The sequence below is a fragment of the Anomalospiza imberbis genome, chromosome 14, assembly GCF_031753505.1.
Source record: "Anomalospiza imberbis isolate Cuckoo-Finch-1a 21T00152 chromosome 14, ASM3175350v1, whole genome shotgun sequence".
Classification (NCBI taxonomy): Eukaryota; Metazoa; Chordata; class Aves; order Passeriformes; family Viduidae; genus Anomalospiza; species Anomalospiza imberbis.
The window spans coordinates 8,585,775-8,611,625 of record NC_089694.1 but is presented as its reverse complement, the minus strand read 5'-3'; the positions used below and the strand labels follow the sequence as shown (position 1 = coordinate 8,611,625).

The 25,851-nt window shown below is 39.9% G+C and overlaps 1 protein-coding gene across 13 annotated transcripts in view; it reads left to right on the top strand.

The window, feature by feature from the left end:
- Positions 1-25,851, top strand: part of IL1RAPL2 (interleukin 1 receptor accessory protein like 2) — a 364,841-nt gene that overhangs the window by 239,748 nt on the left and 99,242 nt on the right. For 12 of the 13 annotated variants that reach the window (XM_068204770.1, XM_068204769.1, XM_068204771.1 and 9 more), the window contains one exon: positions 25,109-25,183. The exons of the other annotated variant lie outside the window; for it this stretch is intronic. In XM_068204770.1, coding sequence (XP_068060871.1) covers positions 25,109-25,183 — 75 coding nt within the window. The remainder of the gene's footprint in view (positions 1-25,108; positions 25,184-25,851) is intronic. 13 annotated transcript variants of the gene reach the window in all.

Here is a 25,851-nt window from a genome sequence, read left to right as displayed (position 1 = left end):
AGAAGTTGAATTTTTGTTTCTTGGCTGGTGCTAGTGAAGGATTGTCTGAGGCCAGAGTGGGCCTGCAGCAGAGCATCACTGGCCTGGTATGTTCATACAGAGAAATGCAACTATCAGTGTGTGCTGATTCAACCAAGCAACAGCAACAGCGTGGGAGAATGTAGGTGTAACCTCTAACTTAGTCTTCAGTCTATTTGTAGCCTTTATGCTTCTATTTGTTCTGTTAACAGGCAGTGCTCAGTGAGATGCCAAATGTCCCCGCTGCTGTGTCAGTCAGCAGGGCTGTGTGGAAGAGTGGGATTTCCCTGCACGCATGTCGCTGATGGACAGGGGCAGTCTCCCTGCAGTGCTCTACTGCATTCCTTTCAGTAGGGATCCTCATGGTTAAGTAGGTCATTGCTTTGCAGAAGGGTTGGGGATATTCCTGGTGTGGGTATCCTGATCTGAGAGATACTTGGTGAGAGCTTTGTTCTAACAGGCTGCTTCTCCCAAGAAGCAGCAGGGACAGCAGTGTGTGATTGGTCTCACATAGTAAGGATGATGTGCTGCATGGAAGAGAAGTGGAGCAAAAAGGCTAAAGAGAGTAAGAGAAGTGTCAGCTCAAGCACTTGGTTGAGGGATCCTTGGGTTATATGTTCCTCCCAAATACTGTCAATATTTTGAATATCATTAACATAAATTTTACAGAGCAGAAAAGTAAGTAAATTATTTTAGTTCCAATGAGATTTTTGAAGTAGTTTAGCTAGCTTGCTGCTTGTTTTCAATTTCCTTACATTATGGATGGAGCCTAGACATGGCTCCTCAAATATATACTTTATGTTTTGCTTTTTCTTGCCCAGCAATAGTTCAATTTTATAAAACTACCAGAAAATTTCTTCTGTTCAAGTAACACACATAGAAAAGTTATTACTGTAATTCTCCACAGAACAACATTTATTTTGCACATTGCTTTGACATGGTAGAGAGGCATTCTGGAACACATTACTTCCATTACAGGAAAGGTCATGTCTCTCTCCTGCTCAAATCCTATGGGAATTCCATTTTCAAGGAGCTACAGCTTCAGTTTTGCACATTGATACTTGGGTGCTTGTTCTCTAAATGGCAGTATTTATACAAGTAAATACTGTAATCCAAAGTTGGGCATGTATGAAGTGTGCTTGGTATCCATGGAGCAGGCTTGTCTCCTCTGTACAGAGGCTGCAATATTCCCAGGCCATGCTGAACTCCACTTGTTTATCCAGTGCCTGCTCACACGACGGGGGACACAGGGCAGTGTGTCCTCCCTCACACCTCCATTCCCTGTGGGAATGGAATGGGGGCACCCATTCCATTCCCAGCTTCAGCAGCACTGTGGATTGGGCTACAGCTTTGCTGGTAGTTCATATGGCAGATCACTTTTAAAAGAAGCCACTGTACCTGCAACTGATGTTGATCATGTGTACAAATCTGTAGAGGTTTGTGATAAAAAAAAAATCAATCCTAACTTTAATCATAAAATTATATTCTTCTGCTGCACAGTACCTAACCTGGTTTGTACCAATTTATCAGTCTTTCAGCTTGCATTTCTAGTCTCTAGTCTCTCTAATATACTGTGTGAACCATGGTCAGGTCATGGAGTTTTATATCACAGTGTGTAAATGTTACCATTTCTTCCAAGCAATGTAATTTCACAACAAACAAATTTTAAAAATAATAACATAAGGCATCATATGCTTATAAACAGGCTAACCTCTGGGCATTCCATTTTACTGAGTGGTGGTTGGAACTCATCTGCAAAATAATGCTGGGTTATTTCTCAAGGATATGTACAAAGTCTCAAATAGTTGCAATATTTGAATTGCTAAAGGATCACAGTACATATCAAAACTATTTTTAGTGCTTGAGAAGCTGCATGTAGAGTGATGCAGATTTAAATAGTGCATAAGATATTTTGACAATGAAATATTTTTAAAGACATGAATGTTTGTGACTTTTATGAGTTTTATCCTCAGTAATCAGAACAATGTGTGTATTCCCATCAGTGAAAAAGTCATAAATCAGAGTGGCAAGATACCTTTCTCACAAATTCTTGTGTGTATGCAGATGTCTGTACTCTTCCCATTTTCAATGGAACAGTTGTGTTAATTTTATTATCCCAAACTGTAGTGGTGAAAATCACTGTAGCTCATATTACAATCTAGTGAGAGAAACTGCTTAGCTCCAGCTGACTCCTGTCCATAGTGAAAAATAAGTCAGGAATCTTATGGCATTGAAATCTATATTAATGGGACAATTTGTGGCAATTTCTCAAAGATGATTTCTGTGATAAAAGTTGAAAGTCTCTAATTGAATGAAGATACAACCTGCTGTGGGCATTCTGACTGTTTCTAGTGCTGAGTATTCCAATTGTGTGTGCTCTAGTGAGTTGTGTTGCTGCTGAAGCACAGAATTAAAAAAAAAAATAAAAAAAAAGCTGGTTCTTGCTGCATGAGTGGAGCACAAAATGTCACCAAAAGATCCCAGGAATGACTGCTAATGTCTGCTAATTTGTGGGTGAACAAGCAACAAGCAAAGTGGGCATACAGCTGGCCCACAGTATCCCTTCTGAGTCTCTGTTCTGTTCTGGATGTGGAAATATGTGCCTAAAATATACATTTTAAGATAAAGTTTGAAGCAAAAGCGTCATTGTGGGATGAATCCTGTCAAAGGAAGATGCCTCATTTTAATGATTGCCTATCTAATGAGTTAAGAATGTTTTTACAGCAAAACTAAGAAAGCACAATGCAGGACAAAGTCACAGTCCTGTAAAATAATAATAAAAGGATGATTATAAAAAAATCCAGTAGCACCTGTTGTTTAAGAAATTATGAATCCTGAACTGAAGGCTGTCATGAATAAGATAAGGATGAAGCTCTCAGAGAAATACTTCAGGGAATTTCTTTTAATAAGACCTGAAAAATATGCCTTGGGCATAATATCACAGGACAGAGATTTGAAAACCTCGAGCCAACTTACTCTTTTGCCATTGTAATTTGACCCAGCTATTGTAGTTAATCACTGAATATAAGGTAGCTACAAGTTCCATCCTTTAGGTAACCCATTAGAAGTTCAATAATTAGAAAAGTTTCAGCTATTTCCCATTATTGCTAAAGAAGAATAGCATTAAAACCCTTTCTCGAGAATTTTAAAGAAGGATGGTACTTAATTGAGAACCTCTCGTTCTCAGTTGTTCTTTGGTGGCATGTGAAGAAGAAAACAAATTTCAAAGTGTTGAGATGTTTTAGTGAGGTGCCTGAGGGAAAGTAGGGAGCACTTGACATGCAGTGAACCCAAATTTACAGGAATCCGATACCCTCATCTCAACACAAACATAGGTAGTTTCTCGCCAGTGGGAGCTGAAAGTGCTTAGCCTTGTGTGAACAATCTCTGAGATTGCAATTTACTCCTGCACTCAGGGCTGCTGGGAAGGGCCTGTGGGTTACAGTGGATGCCAAGTTGAAAATGAGACAAGAGTGTGTTTGATTGTAAATAAGGCGAAACACACACTGATGTGTGTTGTGAGGGGTAAAGTCAGAAGATAAGGGAAGGCAATGCATGCCCATTCTGACTTTGTTCTCGGTATGGGAAAATTGGTGCTGACCTACCGAGCTCTTGGTTTTGATTAACAGCATGTGTACTATCTGATTCTGAGTGTGTTTACTTAAAGTTTACTTGGAGTACTTTTAGTTTGGTCTAAAATGCTGAGCTCAGTTTGAGAACAGCTGAGCTTTGTACAAAACATATGAAGTATCAAGGAGCCTGCTTCAGATAGTGACTCCATGTCACCTTGGATATCTTACTGTAACACTGAAGAACTGGTTTGCTCAGCACTTGTCAGGAAAGCAGTGGTTGTAGAGGATTGTTCAAAGAGGAGCTGATCCTCCCTTGGGGTGAGGGAATGGTAGAAATGGTCTCTATAGGTACCTTGCCATTTTTGGTCAGGCCTCAGTAAAATGTAGCAATGATAATCTGTCTAGTTGCTTTTATTTTTCTGTCTGTCATTAGTTCTCCTCCTGAGACACTTTCAAGCACTACAGGTCCCTGAAGCAGGAGGAGGACTCCATGGTATATATAAGTATATATAAGATTTGGCAGTGTGTCAGTGCATGTGAGTGTGCAATCTGTGATCACATCAGTCTCACTTAATCCTTCCTAATTCTTGGTGTACTGAGTTGCCTGGTTATCTGGCTTTTTGAGTGTGACCAACAGCTGCACTATTGATTTTAATGTACCTTGTTCTCAGAAATGTGAACATCCTGTTCATTGTTTACAGTGGGCTCCTTTGAAAAAGTTGCAGATTAATGTACTTTCTTGTTGTAAGAATCTTACTAACGGGAATAACATCCAAAACCAGAGTTTGTTTGAGAATCAATAATGTCATTCTCCATAGTGTCCTCAGGCAAGGAAATGACATTTTGAAAGATGGGACTTTAAAATGTATGAAAGACCGGGCACCCAAAATATTGCAGGAAATCAAAAGTATTGTCTGTTACATTAATGCCTTGATTCCAGACTCTGTGAAACTATTTTATGAAATTTACAGCTGCAGTTCTCTTGCAGAAAACCATGATATATTAAAAAGTCTATGGAAATAGACAGGCTCTGTGTGAACCTTCAAAACAAAACCAAACAGATTGTGAGTCCAAGTTTGGCTGGATAGCACATCAATCATCTTTTGGAAATCATTGTTTAACAGTAGATGTGGGATAGTCTCTTAGAATTTGAGTCAAATGTATTTTAAATGGGATTTATTTGTTTGCAGTTTTGCTAGGAAAGGCAGCATTTACAGAGGGCACCTCTGAAACTGTGGTTTTCATTCTGAGTTTTGTCCTGCGTCTGTGAGTGTTGGTTGGAGCGAGGAAAATGATGTCTTCTGAATATTGTTAGTCTTATGCTGTTTTACAGTATGGTATTCACACAAACAATTGGAGAAGTCACTTTATAAATTGGCATAAAGTTTCACATTCTCACAACTAATAGGAAAGCTGTACTGTTATTACATTTTTCCAGTCTTCCCTATTCCATCATTCTGAAACAAAGCTGAGGAGGGAATTCACTTTTGTCTTATACTTTGAGTTAAATAAAATACATGCATTTGAGCAACATGAGTTTCCTCAGTTCAGCAAGGTGAGCTCTACTTCTCAAAATCTGTTTTCAGGGGTAGCTTTACTCTGCCTTTTGGAGCTGCATTCCCCATTGTTCTGCAGGGCCATGAGCCCTTGTGCTGCAATGTGCACTGAACTTTGTCATTTTAAGTGGCTTCAGAGAATGCCTCCCTCCTTGTGCTTGTCTTTGTGCCTTCTCAGGATGGCAGGGAGGGACTGTGAGGAGCCAAGATAAACAGACAGCCTTTCACTTAGTAGTTGAACAGAAATGAGAAGAAACATGTTTTTCAGTTTTGTAGCCTTCACATGGACAATATGAACAATGCTGATTTTCCTCTCTACTGCATGTGCACTACTTTGAACTCAAGGAGTTGTGTTCATATTTACAAGGACACTCCTTGTGCTATAGAAAACATTCACACAGAGCTGGTGCAGTTGTTTTCTCCAATTTGGATGTGTCATGATTATCTCACTCACTTTTGTGATAGATCCTTGACACAAAAACTTGGTTCAGGCTTATACAGCTCCAGTGAAGATCACTGCACCTTGTCCTCCAGTTTGAGGAAACTTTTACCATTTGTATTTCTCAGACTAGGATTAACATCAGTGAATGCAGATACATCCATTCCTGGAAAACAGTGAAAATACTGAGTACAGTCCTCAGAAGAAATCCTTTCTCCTCTCATTTTGTTGGTCTCAGAATAAAAGTTAGCTTCTAAAGCAGGCCTCAGTGCAAATGAACTTAGGGTGTATTAGAAGCAGGTTTTAGATTTTGTGTCACTCTAAGGATGTTGGAGGTTGCTGGCTGGACTGCTTAACAAACAGGTTTTCCCATGGCTTTGAGTCAATTGCTCCTGAATTGAAATTGGAACCCATTGTCTGCTGACCAGTGTGGATGCACAATCCAGGGCTGCACAGTGGGAATTTGTAGGGGCTGTGATGTTCCCTCCTTTCACTTTTACCTTCTTCTATCCCTTGATGGTATTCAATTCTGGAACTCCCATTAAGTTTGGAATATTGCTTGTGTGCACTGTGTAATCATGAATTTCATACTCCATGGCCTGGCAGCCATTATTCTGCAAACACTGTCCTTTGTCAAAAGGGCAAGAAGAAACATTTACTCACTATAGACGAAGCTGTCTGTATGAAAGGATCTTCCAAGTCTGTCTCTGCACCAGGGAAGGCCTTTTGAGAGTCACAACTGAGTTCTGGCTAAGTCGAAATGCTCACTTGCTGCATGTTCCCCATATGCCAGTGAACAAACTTCAGCATAATCAAGCATGAAAGAAAAGCCCCAATTCTCAGATGAAAGAGTGAAGGCAGATGTGCATGTATCACCCACATAAGTATGTAATTACAGAGTTTGATCCTCATCCCTGAGATACTTCGGGATGTGCACAAAAGCTTCCTCAAACCATTGTGCTGTGAGTCCTGTTTGGATGTTAAGGATTCTTCTGCAGGAACTGTGTAAATCAGCACAGGGACTGTGCAGTGCTCTGTTTACAGCATGGGGAGAGGGAATTGACAAATTTTATTTAATTTTACAGTAAATAGGCACATCTCCCATATGATGCACTTCTACTCGAGACATTTATATTTGCCACAGAATTTGTGTTTCTTAAAGCAAAACATCAGTCCATGACTGTCTCACATAAACAAATACAGGTGTTAGAATTGTTCCCCACTTTGCTGTGGAGTATTTTTCCCCCCTGCTGTTTGTATGAATTTTGTTTCTCAGTGGAAATCCCATTTAGCTTAAACTTGTGGGTTTTTTTTCTCCAAGTATAACCTCAAGCTAAACTATTTTGCTTATGTTGCTATTTTTTACAATGGTTTAAGCTGAAGTTAACCTTCCTATTAGCATTTTAATGGAAAAGGAGATTCTAGCACTTAGCAAGACATTTTGTCTGCTTTCAAATGGCAACGTAGTCAAGGTGTGAAATGCTGTTTTCCATTGTTTGCAAATTCTTTTTTTTCCTGCTGCAAGGCTCTTTTTCCTTTATTGATATAAATAAGAACAGCATTTGGCAGGGACATCCCAGGTCCTCTGTTACAGTCATTGTCTTTATAACAACACTAAATACTTGACTCTATAAGCTAGTCAGTCCTGTTTTAAATGAAATTGAGGGCGTTTTGCTCATGCTTTCTAAGCATATTCTGAATGTTCTCTTTACTGGTCATTAAAATACCTCTTCATAGCTTAAATAAATTTTCTGTCAATTATAACCATTTGTTTCAATGTCATGTAATGTCCTTTGGCTGAAATACTGTTTCTTTAAGTGAAGATGACTTTCCAAATATGGTTCTTTTGCCACAGTCCTTCCTTACTGATGTCCCCATTGTGTGACACTGTATGGGGAGCCCTTTCCTTAGTGGGAATCTGAAAGTGGATCAGGACACTGTGTGACTAAGTAAATTATATTGAAAGTACTGTCAGCTTTCCAGAGGTACTGCAGGGTCTTTCTAACACCCTCACAAAATAGTGGAGGTTAAACGATGCGAAAATCAAAGGGCAAGCAACAGATTTGTTGTACAAGCAAGAATTATTTATTAAAAGTTCCCAAGACAGTAAAGATTATAAAGTAATGGTTAAAATAATAGCTTAGTTCCTGCCTTACTAGGATTTCCATTACATGTTAATTCTATTATTAAAAATTAAAATTGTTTTATTTATGCTTCTGTTTTCTAAGGAGACACCTATTGATCAAAGAAGGCCTTGCTTTATCAAAAATTCAGAGCATTATCCAGATCAGTTGCCAAGCTGGATATATTAAACCAGAAGGTGTTTTAACAGTAGCAGACACAAAGTGATGTGTCCAGCAAAAGGGAAAGCCAGGCATAGCTACAAAGTGTACCCCAAAAACCTGGAGCACCTTCAGGGCTGCAGGGGTGAGAGCACATGTGGTGCCCTGCCACTGGAGCTGCAGTAGTTCCTTGGAGCATGGCCAGGGCAGTCTTTGGCAGGATGAGGCTGTTGATAACAGCCTTTTGAAAGGGCTTAATATCAAAAAAAATGAATCTCTGTACTGGTAGAAGTGCTGGGAAGGTGCTTTTCTGGCAGTGTGTGTGTGCTTTCACATTGAAGGGCTCGCTGACTGTCACTCAGCAAGAGACAACAGAAGCAACAAGGTGCCACGTGAAGCCAGACGGGTGCACACAGAACACAGAGCCCGTGTGGTGGGGATGGTGCTGTCTCTGTCCCCTGGCCTCTCCTGGCTGGACAGGGAGGACAAACATCAGCACATGCCAGCCCTGAGCTCTGGCAAGGAGTGGCATCTGCAACGTGCATTTACGTGGGGACAGTAGGAGGAGGGTTGGCTTTTTCCTGTGCTGGCTGGAAGACCAGTTGATAGGAAGCTACATTTTTCTTGTAAATTGGTGGAATAATGGTTTGTTTGGGGAGAATGTTGGATCTAGCACACAAGTATCTGATGAGGCTGTTTAGAAACCTCCATCTGCTGTACAAGAGCACTTCAGTGTAAGTGTCAGAACAGCAGGTCATCAGGGCTCGACTTAGCTATGCCAAGAGTTATTTATATTCTTTCACTGAGAGCAAGGTCTACAACGCTGCTGTCCCAAGGAATCAGAAATTTGAATACAGGAGGATTTCCAACCAAAAGATGAACATTAGATCAGTAAATTAAATTTAGTTATAAGATGATAAACATACTTTGTCAGGCACTCCACCCTTCCTGTTCCAGCTGGTTTGGGGTGGTGTGGGTTGGTGATGTTGCATTACATTAATATAAAAGATTTCTGTGAGGCCAGGTACCTGAGATTATCCACTCTGCCAGAGGAGAAAGTAGCTGTTAATTTAATGTATTTTCTGGTTTGGATAAACTATTTTGTTAGGACAGAGAGAGTGTAGATTTTCCAAATTGCTTTTCCATCCTTTCAAGCAAAGAATTGTAAGGAGAATAAAGCCACAGAGACCATGCATTAACTCTTGAGATTGTTCTTGCTGCAGAGTTAAATGGTTTGGGTTTAATAATAATAATAATTATTATGACAATAATCACTATTATTATAATTTTATTTCATATTAAATATTAGTGAAAATAATTTCAAAAATGGTGCTATCTTTACCTAATTTATGTGTATTTTGTCCAGTATTAAAAATAACTCATTTTAAGAAGCAGAGTTTAAAAATATTCTGTTCAAGGACAGTAACCACAGGCAGGTACCCCAATTTCCCACATATAAAACTGTCATTTTCATTTAAAATAGCTCAAAAGTTTAAACCACTCAATTCTGCCCAAGTTCATCATACTTGGGGTCAAAATTTTGACAGCAAAGCTGTCAATTGTGTCTTAAATTATACTTGTTAGATTTGTCTGCATTCAGGAAGCAAAATTAGAGGTATGTAGCACAATTTAATTGTGGATCATGTATGCAAGAGGAATGTTGTGAGTATGCAAGTGCAAAGTAACTGGTGTTTGCCAGCTGCTGCTGTGACTCTGCTCTGCTTGCAGACTGTTGACTTTGTGGATATGCAATGATTTTTTCAAAGAATCAGTGATCATTGAGGCAGCAATAATTGGCACTGGGGAAACCTTTTAGCAAGTCTTCCCTAGCAGTTAGTGATGTGTTGATTTCACTGGCTTTTGAGTAGCTAGAAAGTGTGCTAATTTTCAGTTGTGTAGTAGCACTTAATTAAAAATGCTACAGAGACTTGGAGGGGTGGGCTCAGCCTCGGGCTAAGTGAACAGTGTGTACTGACGGGTCGGGATTAATAGAAGTGCATGTCCAGCCCAGCGAGGTCTTTTCAGAACAGAGAACTGATTTATGCTCCTGCTAAACACCAAACATGTGCAATGGCTGCAGGTTTTAGAGCTAAGGCTCAACCAAAGAATAAGCTTAGGGTTTGGATAAGGTTAGAACAGAGAGAAAACCTGATTTGTAGCCGTAATTTCATTTGACCAGGTACCAGTGTGGAGCAACCTTGTCCATGGTGCTCAGGAGCAGAACTAAGCAGAAACAAGAAGTGCTTATCTTCATTTTATTTTCAAAACACTGCTGTAGTTGTCCTTACTCTTGATTTCTGGCCATAGATTTAACACAGAGTAGAGCAGGTCACCCCTTTACCTTAAATATTGGTATAAAGCAGGCTGTACATGTGGGTGGCTGAACAGGTTTATTAAAAAAGAAAAAGGTAATAGTTAAGGCTCTAGCTGCTGCAGCTGTGAAAGAAGCTTTCAGAACTTTAAATGTGTTTAAATTAGGAAGTGTTATGTGCCTGAATCTGAAACTTGAAAATGTAAGAGTCATTGCAGTCAATTTAGTTGCTTAATGAAATAACGAAAGCATCATATGAAATTATGCAAAACCAGGGGAAATTCGATATCCTGAAATCCTACACACAGATTAATCAAATTAATGGCAAGGTATAAAAGGACACATTTGGGAGATTATGAAGAAAGTCAGCTGTACAGAATTTAAAGCCTTGGAAACTGAAGACAAGCCATTGCTCAATGCTGTATGGCAATTTTCTCAGTATAGTAGTTAAAGATAGTATTTTGGTTTTTGCTTTTTTTTATAAAACCTCCATAGCATATTTGTTTTAGCTTAGAGGAAGTTAAATAACCTTCAAAGTCATTGTCTTAATTTTCTGAAGAAAACTACCTAAGTATGTTTTATACAGCAAAAATGTCAAACCAAGGGGTTTCTATTTGGGGAAATATTTCTCTTCCTTTTTGTTGGGTTTTATATTTTGGTTTGTTTGTTCTTTTGTTTTTGTCTTATTTTGTTACCTAAAACTGAATTTGATATTAATGTACAAAGTGTTTCAGGCAACCAATAACACATATATTTTCCTTCATAAACCATTTGTCTGAAAAAATTAATGGGGCTCCTATCTTGAATATTTGAGAACTTCTGAGTGTTCAAACTGTGTGAAAACATAATTGGAGTCTCCTAGTTTCTGCTTCTTCTTACTGTCATATTTTAAAAAGAATAAACAATATGTAGAAGTGAAAACAAATGAATTATTACCTGAGATGTGTGACATTTGGGAAAAGATGTAATATATCCAGAACTTATAATAAAAGTTATGAATTAAAAGTTGTGCTTACCAAGAGTACCAGCAAAAACAAACACAAAGAATCAGATACCTTACTGCCAAAGTATGGCCCCCAAAATTTAAGAACTTGGAACTCAGGTGCCAAATTTACTCTCCTCAGTGACAGGCTGCTGTGCCAGCACTTTCACCACAGAAAGTAAGGAGACAAAAACCATAAAGGATCAAGATAAATAGCAGCATGACAATAATCAGCCCAAATCTGCTTGCCCTGGGTTCTGTGCTCACATGAGACTGCAGCGTCATCTCTCAAAGGAAATATCTCCTGAGAAAATTTACTTCACTAGAGGGACTCAGATTGGAAAGTTCCCCAGTCTGAGGGATTTTGCCTGCTTTTAAAGACCATTTTTCCCTTTCAGCAGTCCAAAACACATCAGTTAAGATGAGGCCTTTATGTGGGGTCTGAGTAAAGCACTGCATCACCTGGGGTAGAGAGCTTGTTCCCATCAGGGCACCTTGTCACTGCCCACATCTCATGGCTCTGTTCCCTGTACAAAGTGTCTCAAGGAAGGGCTCCATCCCCACATCCATATGCCCATGGCTTGTACTGGTACTGTAGCTGCCTCTCCTCTTCCCAGCTAGGATCCCTCTTGTTTGTTTCCCAAAGCAGACATTTCAGTCTGTGATACTGGTAAGTCATTGTCCTGAGAGACACAGGGGAATGGAAGGGAGGAGGAACAGGGCTTTAGAGGGATGGAAGGAGCACACTCTGTGGTGCTGTTTCCTCTCACCATAGTGCAAATCTGCAGATTTTGAGCATTCCCTGGTGGATGCCACTCATTCTGATCCAGAATTTTCAAATATGATGAGAGAGCAGAGGTGAGCACCAGGGAGAAACCTGTGCTTCTCTGAAAACACTTCATCAAAGCCTGTTCTTTGTGACTAACAGCAATCAGTGTACAAAAGAGACATCTCTTGAGTTAAGATTAGAATGAAAGAAAAGAGAATAAACAAGTTTCCTCAGATGCAGCCAAAGCTCTTTCGAAGCCAGTTTGCCCACCCTGGCCAGCTCAGCTCAGTCACAGAGAAGAGCATCTGCCTCAGCCACAGTGTCAAGGTGAGCACAGAGACTCCTGACCCTGCTGAGCTGCTGCTTCTCTCATGGCTCACATCAGACTAGCTTAAGTCAGGTTCTTTACCCTAAAAGATATGGCTGCAGAATAATCCTTGTGGATTCATTTCCATTCCAAGTAAGCATAAATATTCTTGCTAAATCCTCACAGAGCTGTGGGTGTTGTGCTGCTGGGAACTGGGCTCTCAGGTAGAGCACCCATTGCCTCAGAGGAGTTCATTTATTATTAAAGGAAATATCAGACTGCTAAAGGTGGAGAGATGGTGCTTTGGAATAGGCATGTTTGTAAAATTTGGGAGGAAAATACTGGGGAGAAAGATGGGGGAAGGAAATACTCTGTTAGATATCTGTGTATTGAAAGTGACAACTCCTAATACTACTAGCAGGAAAATTTGTCATGTGTTAAATTAATGTACTGTATTATGGGATGCTTTTATATAGCAATTTAGATTTTCTTGGTGAAGTTTTGTATTGAGAAGTAATAAAGAAAATTCTAGTGTAAAATATGCTACCTTCAACATTCATAAAACACGCTGTACTTTAAAGGACCCAATCCTGTTCGAATCCACAGAAATGGAAGCTTTGCCATTGACTTCTGTGGAAGCAAGGTCAGCTACAAAATGATCAATTAAATAGGATTCCAAGTATGATTTATTGTCCTCATGATACTCATTTTCACCCCATTAGCGTTCCTTTTCCTTACTGTGACCTTCAGTCTTGCATAGTGAAATGCTTATTGCTCCAAACCACGACCTAACAGCTTGAGAATACAACTGATAAGGCAGTGATCTGAGTCAAACAAGATAGTGCCCATGGGCAGGAGCTTCTTGTACAGTACACTGGACTCCTGGCCTCCACCTTGCAATGATTTTGGACAACCTGCCAGTGTAAAATCTGTGTAATTCTAATAAATCAGGGAATGTATAGGTTTGAACACCTGCCTGCCCATGGAATGAATTCCTTGTTTTGATTTTCTTGTGAGCGCAGCTTTTGCTTAATGTATGAAATTGTCTTTATCTCAACCATGAGTTTTCTTACTTTTACTCTTCTGATCTTCTTCCCAGTCCCAGCATGGGAGGAGTAAGCAAGTGGCTGTGTGGGTGTGAGTTGCCAGCTGGGGTTAAACAATGACACTAAAGGATAGAATCCAGGCAAATATTTTCTTAAGGGGTGAAATTAATGTTAGTTTTCTTTTTCAAAGAAAAATACCAGCTTTGGATCTGTCAAATGGAAAGCAAGCAAAGGACTAATCCAAGTGGAAGAGGAATTCAGTTACAAATCATCTGTATCACAGACCTGGGAAATCTTGACTTGCAGTTTCCATTGAAAGATAGAGGTGTTTGATGTTGATGTAGTGACAGATGACCCTGTACTCTATGTTCTTCTTCTGTTGCTGTTGGAATTGTGTATTTAGTGAATTAGTCATGATTGATGATAGTGTTTTAAGGTCTTGCTAGTTCTTCCTGGGAAAAGATGGCATATTTTAGCAATATTAATGGTTTGAGACTTAAGGATAGCATCATATATTTTTGTAATCTTTCAGCAGCAAAGCCACAATTTATACAAATGGATTCACTCTGTCTTTAGCTCAAGGAACTCTGACAAAAGATGTCATTTGAAGTAATGTTGCTCATCATTCAAAGCTGCAAAAGCTTAAGGGTCCATTGCTTTGATATGAAAGTGTGCTGCAGTTTTCTGCTTCTTTTAATATCAGTATATGGTGTTAATGATACTTCAACTATTTTAAGCAGCTCCTGTTGAGACTAAGAGAACAGAAAGGTGCTTATTTGCCAGTAGAAAGAGATATACTAACTCGGGAGTATGTAGAAGGAGAAAAGCAGCATTCCAGCAACAACTCATAATTCCCTAAATGTCAGCTCTGCAGCAGTTAAAAAATAATTCTACAATGTGTTCGGCCAAAACTGCCAATTTACAGCACAGTACAGTATATTAGCTTCCTTTGCAGCACCTTGGTAAGGAAGCACATCATTGCAGAATTATACCAAGGGCTGGGAGAGGTCTCTGGCTTGCTCTGGTGTATTTGCTGAAGTGCAATCCTGCAGCTGCATTTGGATGCTCCCTGTGGTTGTGATATCAGTAATGCATGCATGGGGACCCATCGCAGGATGGGCAACAGACAACAAAAGCATGGTACAAAAGGTGGTCTTTAGACACAATCTGAGAGTAATAGCAGATTAGGACAGACATTCTGCCCTAAAAGAATGTCTTACAGTGCTGTTGCACTGTGCTCCTGCTTTTGTGATCCAGCCCTTTTACGATGCCACAATGCTTTTACTGATTAAAAGAACCCCAATGCAACAACTAACAAACAACCACCAGCTCTTCCTTTCTGTATTTAAACTACTGGTTCTCTAAAAAGCATCGATATAATGTAGTTTGTAGATAACTGATAGATCCTTATAAAGTGCTGTATTAAAAGTGGGCTGACACACAAAGATTTTCTTTATTTACTAATTGAAATCTGTGAGACAAAGTGCTAATATTTCCCATCTCTAATCCTGTATTTAGATTATCTCCATAATGCCCTGTTAAAATACTTTGTACTGTAATTATTAATCCAGATATTGTTCACCTCCTGAAAAATTGTCACCCTCTTTAGCTATGCATCTCGCATCTTTCAATTTAAGCCCTTGCCTTACATCACTAGAAAACAAACCTTAGAATTGAAGTAAAACACTTGCTGAACGAGACAATCTTTTTACCTGTAATAAATAAAAAGGTGTTTGATGGCTGTTGTGCATCAGAAGGAGTTGATGGACAAGTATGTGTTGATTAGAGAGAACAGAATGTGGTGGATAATGCATCTTAAAGCAGACAACAAAATGGGAGAAAAATTTCACATGGGGGTAGGTGGTAGGTAAAGCAATCACATGTGCCTGGGCAGGTTATGACACTCACTGTATGAAGAACATGATAAGTAATGCAGCTTTTACTGTTTCCTGCCCTGACACTGCTGAATTTGTGCTCAGCCAGCTTCTCCATCCACCAGCCTTCCCATCCTTAGGGACTGAAGTATGGTAAGAAATTTATAGTTTTTATTTGGAAGGATTTTTTGGGTTTTTTTAATCCTCAGATTTTTCTTTTTGTTTTACATTGGAACAAAATTTAAAATTCACAAAACTCCAGTCATAAAGGCATGTCTGACAAATGCTGTGTGAGAATGCTGTTTCAGAAAGAAATAGAAGTTTCAGAGTGGTGTGACTGGAATATTGGAGGGGGTCTTTAAATGTCTTTATTGCTTTAAAATTGTTCCATGAGCTGGGGCAGTAACACTGCATAATCACACATAAGATATAAAATGACAGTCAAAATAGTATGTTGAGTTTCAATTGAATGTTGTATTTTAAATGTAATAGCAGTTACTACCCAGAGCAGATTGAATCTGTTCTCTTGTTGAAAATGTCAAAGCAAAATCTGAAATTGCTTCAACACATGACAAACAGAAGACACTTTGAACAGGAAAATGAAGAGTCAAGCAGGTTCCTTACAAGAAGCTGACACAATTTCATGAGAAATTTCTCAGAAATTACATTCCTGGTGCAAAACTCTAATCTGTCTGCTGGGAAAAAAAACCAGCAGAAAACCTACAAGATGGGCAAGGAATGTTCCTCTGAGAGCAGCAGAGCAAAGTAGAAGCTGAGGAAGTGGTCTCTGTTTTGAGCTACTTCACCAACACTGTCCAGGTGGCTGAGGGACAGGAGCAGTGCTGATGTCTGTCCTGGCATGTGGTGGCCATGACAGGAGGATAGAAAACCCCTCTCAGGAATGTGTTTGTGTGCAGTAGTTCAGGCAGGGGCAGGTGGAATATCTGGGTATTGGGGCAACCCGTCAGTGTCGTGCCCACGCCCCGCTCACGGGGAGCTTGTGCTGCCTTTTCCACTGAGGCTGGGGGAGCAGCTTCCCCTTCCTGCAGCTTTGGGTGTATAAGCCTTGACTGAGAGGATTTGTTAATAAAAATAGAATTTGTTGCTCTCCTCTTTTTCCACTTGATGATTTTTGGCTCTTTCAATTTTTTTTTCTATTTTTCTCTTGATTTAAAGATTATCCTCATCTTTTAATAAAGGATGAAGGAAATATACTGAAAGATTAAATCCTTATCTGCAGCCATTTGAAGTGCCTGTGGGACTCTTTAATCTCACATTTCAGAGGATTTGGAAGCTATGCCCCTCTGCAGTTTCTGCTGCATACAGTATATATGTGCTCAAAATGACCTGTGGGACAGGTACAACCCATCGCTCACTCGCTGACGAGTTTATTTTATTCTCCTCTGATAAAAATGTCTGCTGTGTTGACAATCTGCTTCACAATGGTCACATCAATTCAAAACAAGTAAAGTCCCAAAACCCTTTTTTTTTGGCCATGTCTTCACTGTTTTCCGTTGATTTTAGCACTGCCTTGAAGTCTTTGAACAGTTTCACTGGGAATTTCATTTGCTCCTCTCAGCTGTGCTGGGACTCGCTCACTGGGCTGGTTAATGGGGCTGTCCAGAGATGCTCCAGTGGGCACTGGAATGCAAATCCTTGGACTTTTCATGAATGGATCCCTGTGCAGCCTTTAGTCACCTTCCTCTTGGAGGTTTGCCTACAATTCTTTGCATCCCCACTGACCAGTAAACATTTTCCAGTAATATGGGAGTCTTAAAATATCACGTTTACTATTGAATACTTGCCCTCTGCAAACCTGATGCAGTGCTTTGCACATGTTTGGTGTAATTTTGTGAAAAAGAAATCGCATTCTTGGATCAGAGACACTTCCCTTTTTTTTGATAGTCGCTGATACTGAAAGGTTCAGGTCCCAGGCTGATCACTAGGGGTTATTCTGCTTCCCATCAGCTGCTAGAAATTCTGATGTAAGTGGTAAAAGGCAGCAGAGCCAACTCTGAAAATGGGTCGTCCCGCCAGAGATTTCTATGGATGCTACTTTTTTTGTTAATTCTTTTAAATCCTTTGCCTCAAATAAGAAGACATATTTCCTGGGATAACTATCTCCTTCATTTCTTAAAGCATTGTCTTTCATCAGAAGATTTACATTTTCTTGATCTTTGGTCGTAAGGCAGGATAAACAATAGCAAGTGTATCTATGAGTTCCTTATTGCCTATATTATGCCTGCTTTTATTCATTTTCCTGCTCATCCAACCAATAATGACATGATTTGCCCCAATTTTTTTCTTAATGATGCTCCATGTGCTTAATGAGTATACAAGTCAAAACTTCTTCAGTGGAAAAACCAAAAATATAACAGACAAACCTGGTAGAATATATTTTGCAGCTTTTGAAGGCAAATTAGAGACAAAGAACCTACATAAATATTGCATAAACTTTTTTTGAAAAGGTTTTCCTTGTCAAGTAAAGTGACATTTTTCATCACTGTAACAAGCTTAGGAAGCCAGGATGCTAATCCAAAGAATGCATCAGAATTAATAGACTGGATAGGGCAGGTGAAACCTTCTCATTAACCCCCAACAGAGCAAAATCATTTGGCAAGAGATGACTTAACTGAAGCTTCATGTTTCTTACTCGTGAATATAATTAGTCTAAAAGACTTATAGTTGAAATTCCATCTAAAATTGTTTGTGGTATGGCAGCTTTGCAATTGTAATGACCCTGCTGAACATCAAAGCAGTTTGAGTTGTCATACTGTGCAACATCTAAAATTGTCCAAAATACAACTTTTGAATGGTTGCTACTGCCTTTGAGACTTAAGTGAAATACATTTTTAATGTCATTCTTCCATAGTTCTGTCCTTTTCTTTGAAAAGCTCCCCAGGGATGTTTGGTCTGCAGTGAGGGTTTGATCTGGGCTGTCTCAGGGCACAGGTGAGCCATGAGGTTGACTGAAACAGCAAAGTAAGAGGTGGCAAAATGGCACTGGCTCTTCCTTCAGCAGTTTGTGGAAAGCACTGGCTGGAAGCTGCTGTTGAGCTTGGAGATGGCTTTTCCTCAAAAAGAGCACCCATTGTTTTGCCTACATATGGTGCCATAGGTGTTAAAACTTAGTTTATTTGATATTCATCATCCACAATAATTCTCTACTGATACACTATCTGTACCTAATACAAGTTTTTTAGTTCTGGAGAATAATGGATTGCTTTGAGTTTTGTTAAAACAGTGTATAAAATCCACTCTGTGCTAATTCAAGTGTCTGGGGTTGTGCTGTGGGGCAGTACCTCACTGTGCACAAGTGGTCAAATTGATCATGGAATATTAATGGGTTGTGGACTGCAGGCTTTTGGTAGCCTGGCTTCAGGTTGACAAGAATGATAGCTTTCATTTGCATGCAGAGTCCAACTGTTCCTTTAAGATGGATGATGGGATCTGGCTTCATCCGTCACCACTTCTTTACTTTTTTATAAGACAGAAAGAAAAAAGAATTTAAAAAGCCAAACCATAAAATGTCGTAAAATGTTCTTTGCAGATCTCCTTGAAATAGAGGGTAATTTCAAGCATCTCATTTCTGCCCAGAGTCCAAGAGAAACACTTTGAGTGCAGATGAAATTGTGTCCTTTGTGCTAAATACACTCTGTTCATTAAATAAAGCACACTCCATTTGAGATTTTTCACGAATTACATTGAAGGAAAATGTAATTTACATTTAGTAAAAATTTATTACACTTTTTCTCTACTTCAGAGGAAACTCATGCTTGATTCTTAAAAGCAAGCTTCATGATCCACATTTAGGAAAGGAATAAAATGATCACAGGAATCATTTTGGTTGGGAAAGAACTTTGCATAATCTAACACAATCTGTGCAATTTAGAAATGCAGTGAAAGTAAAGGTATGTTGGCAACTGTAGGAGTAAAGGAAGCTTGATAACATCATACAGTGAAAGCCCTGCTAACACAGAATCCTTCTACTTTCCAGCACCCACCTTGCAATGACTCTAGTGACAGCACCAATGGTAACCCCTGCCATCAGTGCCACTGAATGTTTCACATCAGGAGATGCGTAACAGTCAATGCCATGGGCATTTAACATGTATATTGCAGTCGTGCTAAGTGTTCAGCCCTGTTGTAATTACTTTGTGATAGGCACCTTGTGGGATTTTGCCATCTGTGCTTCAGTAATGTGCAATCTGTGCTATTGTTTCTACTCCACTTCACCAGAGTCCTGAGCTGTACTCTATTGCATAAGTTCCACCAATCTCACCAGTTTCTTTTCTACAGTCCTATGTTACTTAATTGCCTTGTGAGAAGGTGGAAGAAGGTCCAGCACAAACCTGAAAAATAGAAGATCCCAAACCAAAAATCTAGTAAATCTCTACTTATCTTAACGTGTTCATGAATTCAACAGTGTTCATCTAGCACCTTCTCTCCAAAGCCATTTGGGTTTGTGCACTCTGATAGCATCCCATGTGCAATAGATGGAGACAGATGAGGAGACTGGCAGCAAGACTCTTTATTCAGAAGTGATCTTGCCCATGGAATGATTAGCTGCTCTTAGTAGTTCTAAATAGTCACCATGGGTTACAAGGTCACGCCTGCAGCAGAAGCTGTTGGAGCAGCTGGTAAGAACAGGACAGGCACAGCCAGTAGTTCAGGATTTTCGCTGCTCTCAGTCAGGGGAGCTGCAGTCATGGCCAGCTTCTTCTTGGTGCCAGTAGCATGACCTGTCAAACGCAGGGTTGTTCTGAGTCATTGAGGACTTAATGGGTTAAAATCAAAACCACCAGTAACGAACCAAGATCATCTGAGTGCCTCAAAATTCATTTCCCTTGTGAGCTGCATTTCAGCATGGACACAGCATCTTGCTTAAAGATGTGATTGTGTTGTCCTTCTTTCTATGCCATAAAAAGAATTCATGTGAGGAATTCCAATTATTTACTGCTAATATTAAAAAGCTAAACTTCTTTGTGCAGAAAATGTCCTACAAAGGCAGTCCTAACAGTGCATTAAGGCTCTCTTGATCCTTGGTAGGGTTTTCAAAAAGTGGTGTTCATGGTGGCCAAGGGCTGAATCATTCCACAGCATTTTCCCAAAAGAAGCATTTCCTGCTTGAATGGTAATAAATAGAGAAAAACTCTTTGTCATTGGCTAATGACTCCAGACAAGTTCTGAGTTTACTAAGTTGGAGTTTTTTGAGAATAAGTGTTCAGTGTTTATTTTCAAAGATGGAGATATTTATCCTTAGACAACATCTCATTGCAGTGGCTATATTTCTGTTAGAGCAAACAACAAATGGAGGTGCAATCATTTTGTCAGCTTAAACTGAGAGGAAGGAAATAACACAATAGGCAACTGATGGAGAAGTGTGTTTTGACTGGCTGGTGGAGCACACTACAATAGAGCTAATCAGGAAACAGAGTCCCTGTATAACACAGCCTCACAAAATGGCATTTTTGTGAATGAGTTGCTTCATGTGATTTCCTACTACTTTTCACCTTGTGTGGTAATTTTCTGCTGTGCCAAGAAAATGAAAAGCAATGACTCTTATCTGGTAGCAGGAATTGCTGGTGATAGTGTGTTAGAGGTTCGGTCCACAAAGTCCAAGTGAGAACCCTTGGCTTTTTAAACAAGCTTTTAACTCTTCAAGTGAAGAGTTCATTCCCTGTCAGCCAAACTACAGCTGTCACATTTCCATTTACATCTGCACAATTGGCTCCCACATTTGCTTTGTTGTAAGCAGCGACATGAAAGATAAAGCAGTAGCACGTCAGGCCTGAAGCATTTTACTGCCAGCCTCTGAGAAATCTCTTGGCACAAGCTGGGATTTCAGGTGAGACAAAGGGAGTTAGGTACATATCTTTTTAAAAGGTAAAATGCTGAGCTTCTCATAGCAGCATATGCCCTCTGGTTAATATATTGATTGAGAGCTTTGTATGCAGTTAGCTCTATTGTCATCTGTGGTGTGCAAGCAGCAGTATCACTGCCAGGGTTAGTCTTTGCCAAAGTAGATCTAAGCCATGTCTGGAAGCATATGTATTTGAACTGGGAGTGAACAAAAGCTTAACTTTGGGTGTGAGCTTGTTTCAGATTAAGGATTTGGCATGCAGTTATTTGCCCCAGAGAATGCTATTCAAACAGATCTGTTCTGCTGTCAAAAGGTTAGCCAGATTGTTGATTGAATGCTATTAGAGGCTCTGTGTTAATTAATGGTGGGAAAATGCCAGATCTTTTGATTGAAGGAAGTAGGTTGGCATGCAATTGTCTCATAGAAGCTTTGAAACAATTTTGTTATATTCCCTGCATTCTGTTTCATATTTAGATAATTTTTATTTCATCATTGCAAATTAGATGAGCAAATGTCTAGGAGGTACATCAATAGCAAAATTATAGAACAGCAAATGTTCTTTGGGTGCTTATCTCAAGAAGAGGGAAGTCATTAACCACCACAAGGAAGGTGAAAGCTGTTCCCCAGCATTTGACAGTTCCTAGCCACATGGGAGTTAATATTTTAGCTCCCTTCTACGAGTTATCTGGTCTGGAAAACAGTCCAGCTGTGCTGAGTGGCCCACACACAAATCATAAGCAGCTGGATCTCAGTGCATGACCCTGGTGCTGATTGGCTTCACACTGGAGTAGTTCAGGGCCTGGACCACAGGAGATGCCTGTTGGCTTGGGGTCTGCCCTTTTGCATGGAACAGGGGAGAGGGATCTGCATTCAACTCAGAAGTTGTGTTTAGCTGAGCCATTCAAAATATGCAGTAAGAGACTTGAGTTCATTGTAGCAACAGTTTGGGCTCCCTGTCTGTCACTGTGGATGCTGTAAAAGTCTGACTGGCGTGGGGTGGGTACTGTGAAGCTGCTGCAGAGGGAAGGTAGGAAATAGTGTGGGGAAATAGAGCTGTGTCAAATAAACTGTGAAGGAACTGGGGCTTACTGAGAAGCCTGATAGTTTTTCTATCTGGTTATCACTGCTTTTCCCTATGTAAAGATATCCTAAGGCTGTTTGTTTTCAACTGCTTTTTAGTTTTTCAGGAGAACTCATTAGTGTGTCTGAATATGGAATGACAGATTTTTGAAACAGTAGGGCTGTGGTGGGAGAAAAAAAATAAGCCTCCAGGCTCTGAGGCTTCACTGGCACTTAAAAACAGGAGCCACTCCTTTAAGGCATTTTTCTTCTTTAGTTGGTCCTCTGAGTAGCTAAATGTTGACCTGTGCAGCACATCATGCTCTGCTTTATCTGACAAAGATCACTGTGTAACTAACTGGAGAGACCAAAGCTTTTACAGGTCTCTTCTCTGCTTTTCTGCAGCATTTCTGGTGTGACAGCATACTCCTTGTGACTATGACAAAGAGAGAATAAAAGCATCATGTATGCTGGGAAGGGAAATGCACCTGTATGAACAGCTGCAGAGGATCACATCAGAGTATTGATCTGTACAACACTGTTTCTTTAAAACTCTTATGGACAAAGGGAGGGACAAGCGTTGTTGAAATCACAGCAACGTGATTATTGTCCTAAAGTTTGTGTTACTTTTGAATGGGGTGAATATAAGCATGGGAGGAAACAGCACTTTAGACAGTTCCTGAGCAGTCTGGCTGCTAAACAGCCTCTGGCCATGTTCACCAGTCTCTTTTGGGAGGCACATGCATTGCCAGGTGCCTCTGAGTAAAGAAATGTCTCTCCAGCTTAGCATCCAACACCTGTGACTTCCTGCCATGCCCCAGGTAGTGAGTGCTGTTCTCTTGGGACAAGGTACAGAAGCCTTCCCTCAGTCTCAGTTCTGTATCTGTCTGCATCTTCCATAAACAAATCCAGCCAAGGCAGTCCCAGCCTAGATGATGAAATACTAGAATGATGAGGAAAGGCAAAGCAACCCCTTAGGCTGCTGCATTGTCAGACCCAGTACCTTCCAAAGGTGGGTCTGTCCCGGTGGCCACAGGAATTTCTGCCTTGGGAAGCTGATGTCACCCAGATTTAGTGACTTCACCATGTAAGTCTTAGAGCAGCCCAGGGATGTGCCACATTTCACGCCATTTGGAAGCGGGGGAAAAAAAAGTGTAGACAGCTGAATCCCAGCTATTCCCTTGATGAGGTAGATTCAGTTTCATAGCAGATTTACTGCCCCTTTGATAATAGGAAGAACATTTACAGTACATTTATTTGTTTTAATTTCATGTAGCTTTGTGGGGGGTCAAGTAAGAGTTATACTCTTAGCTTTGTTAAATACATGTTGATACAGTAACAGCACTAACTTTTGTTCTTCTTTCCCTTGAGCAAAGCTGGAAATCGATGCCACATGTCTATAAACTGTTCCTGGAATTAAAGAAACTTCTTGTAGTGGAATGGGAATTTGAATAAATGTTGGCTTTGGACTTCTGTCAAGTACAGAGATCATATAAGTCTAGAGCCCCTTGTACTTGAAAATATCTTGAATTGCCTTTCTGTGTAAGAAGGATCAAAAGTGAATTTCATAAGGTGAATAAGTGATCTGATGCCTGACCTCTAAAATAAGAATAGCCTTTGTTTTTAGTAAACACATCTGATATTGAAGAGCCAGCAGTTTGTTGCCTTCTCATCTCAAAATCCCTTTGAGCCATCGCAGTTCCTATGGAAAGAGCTCTGACAGGCTGCCAGTTCATTATGGTGATTATTCTCCAAGAAGAACATGGCAGACCATAGCCATTTAAAATGTGACATGTCGGAGCACATTTAGAAAACTTCCAAATGTTGCAAGTAAAGCTGAGGGAAACAAGCCCTGGTCAGATTGTGTTTCAAAGGGTGTAGGTAGGAATGGGATATGAAGAGAATATTAAGTGAGGAAAGCCTGAGCACACTGGCACAGCATGGGTGAAGCTGCTCCAGCAACTTTTCTGCATATTCTACAATGAACAGAGTACAACTTACTACTGAAAAATAAAAATAATACTATAAGGAAAGCATAAAGGTAGCAAGAAAAGCCTGAAAAATTGAAGAAAAGACTAAGGAAAAAACCTATTGTAACTATACCAGAAACTGAAACTCTGATGCCATTGTGGATGTAAAATTGTTTTGTAGGTTGACAATTGTTTATTTTACAAACTCTGGTCAAATAATTTCAGGGGATGAGTTTTTACAGGAAAAGTTTGAAGGTAATTGTTAAATGTTTAATTTCATGTGGTGCAAAATGCTGTATTTTATTAAAACACTTCTCCTCATTTTCAGGAATACACATTAATTTATTTCAAGCTAAGCCAAATTTACAAAACCTATTTGTACAGTCTGGCCCTAAGTTTTCAAAAGGGTCATGAAGCCTGTGCCTGTAACTGTGCTTTTTAATAGTTGTGCTGTCTGTTTGCTGGAGCAGTCCCTTGGCAGGACAAGGCTGGGGTATTGTTTCGTGCTCTCAGATGGAGATATTTCTGCACAGCAGGAGGCAGGGTCCCCAGTAAGGCTTTGAGGAGAGGGTCTGGGTACCCCACCTGCTGGGGTGGTAGTCTAAGCTATTGTGGAGCTGCTGGGGTCCTTCAAACACAATTATGTGCAAGTTTTCTATGTATTGTTTTGGACAGGCATAAATGGGACATGTGGTACAACAGTCCTACATGTTGGGACTGGTCACACTGAGATAGATTTGTCTGGCATTTCAAATTAATTGTGTTAACTTTGCAATGTGAGGGTCTAAACTGCTTGTTCTACTTATTACATGCAGGTTAAAAGTGAGAAATTGAGTTTGTTTTACTGCTTTGTGCTAAAAATGTAATTCTTGAAACTGGTCATTTCTGTTGAATCAGGGGATCACCATGGCCACAAGGTGGGTGGTAACAGATTGGCTGCCTAACAGCTGTAGTAGGTAATAAATGTTTACATGCCATCAATATACAAACATTTGATTGCTTTTCTTTTGCAGTCATTGGTCTCAATTTTTCCATTACATTTTCTCATTTTCTTTTCTAGCTTTACTCACAGACAAACCTCCAAAGCCATTGTTCCCCATGGAGAACCAGCCAACTGTTATAGATGTCCAGCTGGGTAAGTCCCCTTCTGGGAATAATAGATCCTAAACTTCCACTCTGGTAGCAGATGGGATAAATTGAAAGTGTTAAGAAAGGTTTAGTGGTAGTTATTACATGCAAATCAATTTGCAGCTTCTCATTTATAACCGTAGAATTTACTGCCACAGCAATTAAAGGGAGTGAACATCAGGGGATGGCAGTACTAATTGGTTACAATGGGTATTAAATATAAAGCACTGATGCTCTTCTTAATATATGATTGGTAGAGTAAAATATGTCTACATTGCTGCTGCATTGGTCAGTTGATGTTCACCCCGAGACAAATGTTCTCATAAAAGAAGTGCTGATTCCTTTAAAAGTTAGAGTAAAGCGTTGCATTTTCAGGTTGTTCTGAATGTGTACCAGACAGGGCTTTTGACTAAAATGCTTGCATGCTTTTCTCACTCCTGTTATATATTCTTCTGTGAATGCACATCTCTGAATCTCAGCTAGCAGCCTCTATTTTCTGTCATGTTAGAAAAAAATGTTAGAGAATTCTGCTAACTTGGGAGAGCTGTAGGGTATTGTGATACTGAAAGATCTGCTCAGCATTGAGGTTCCAGAGATTTTTTTCAGTGACTTGAAAATAGATTTCTAATTTTAAGAGGCAGAATTGGAGTTGCTGTTAAGGCCTGTGGCACCATG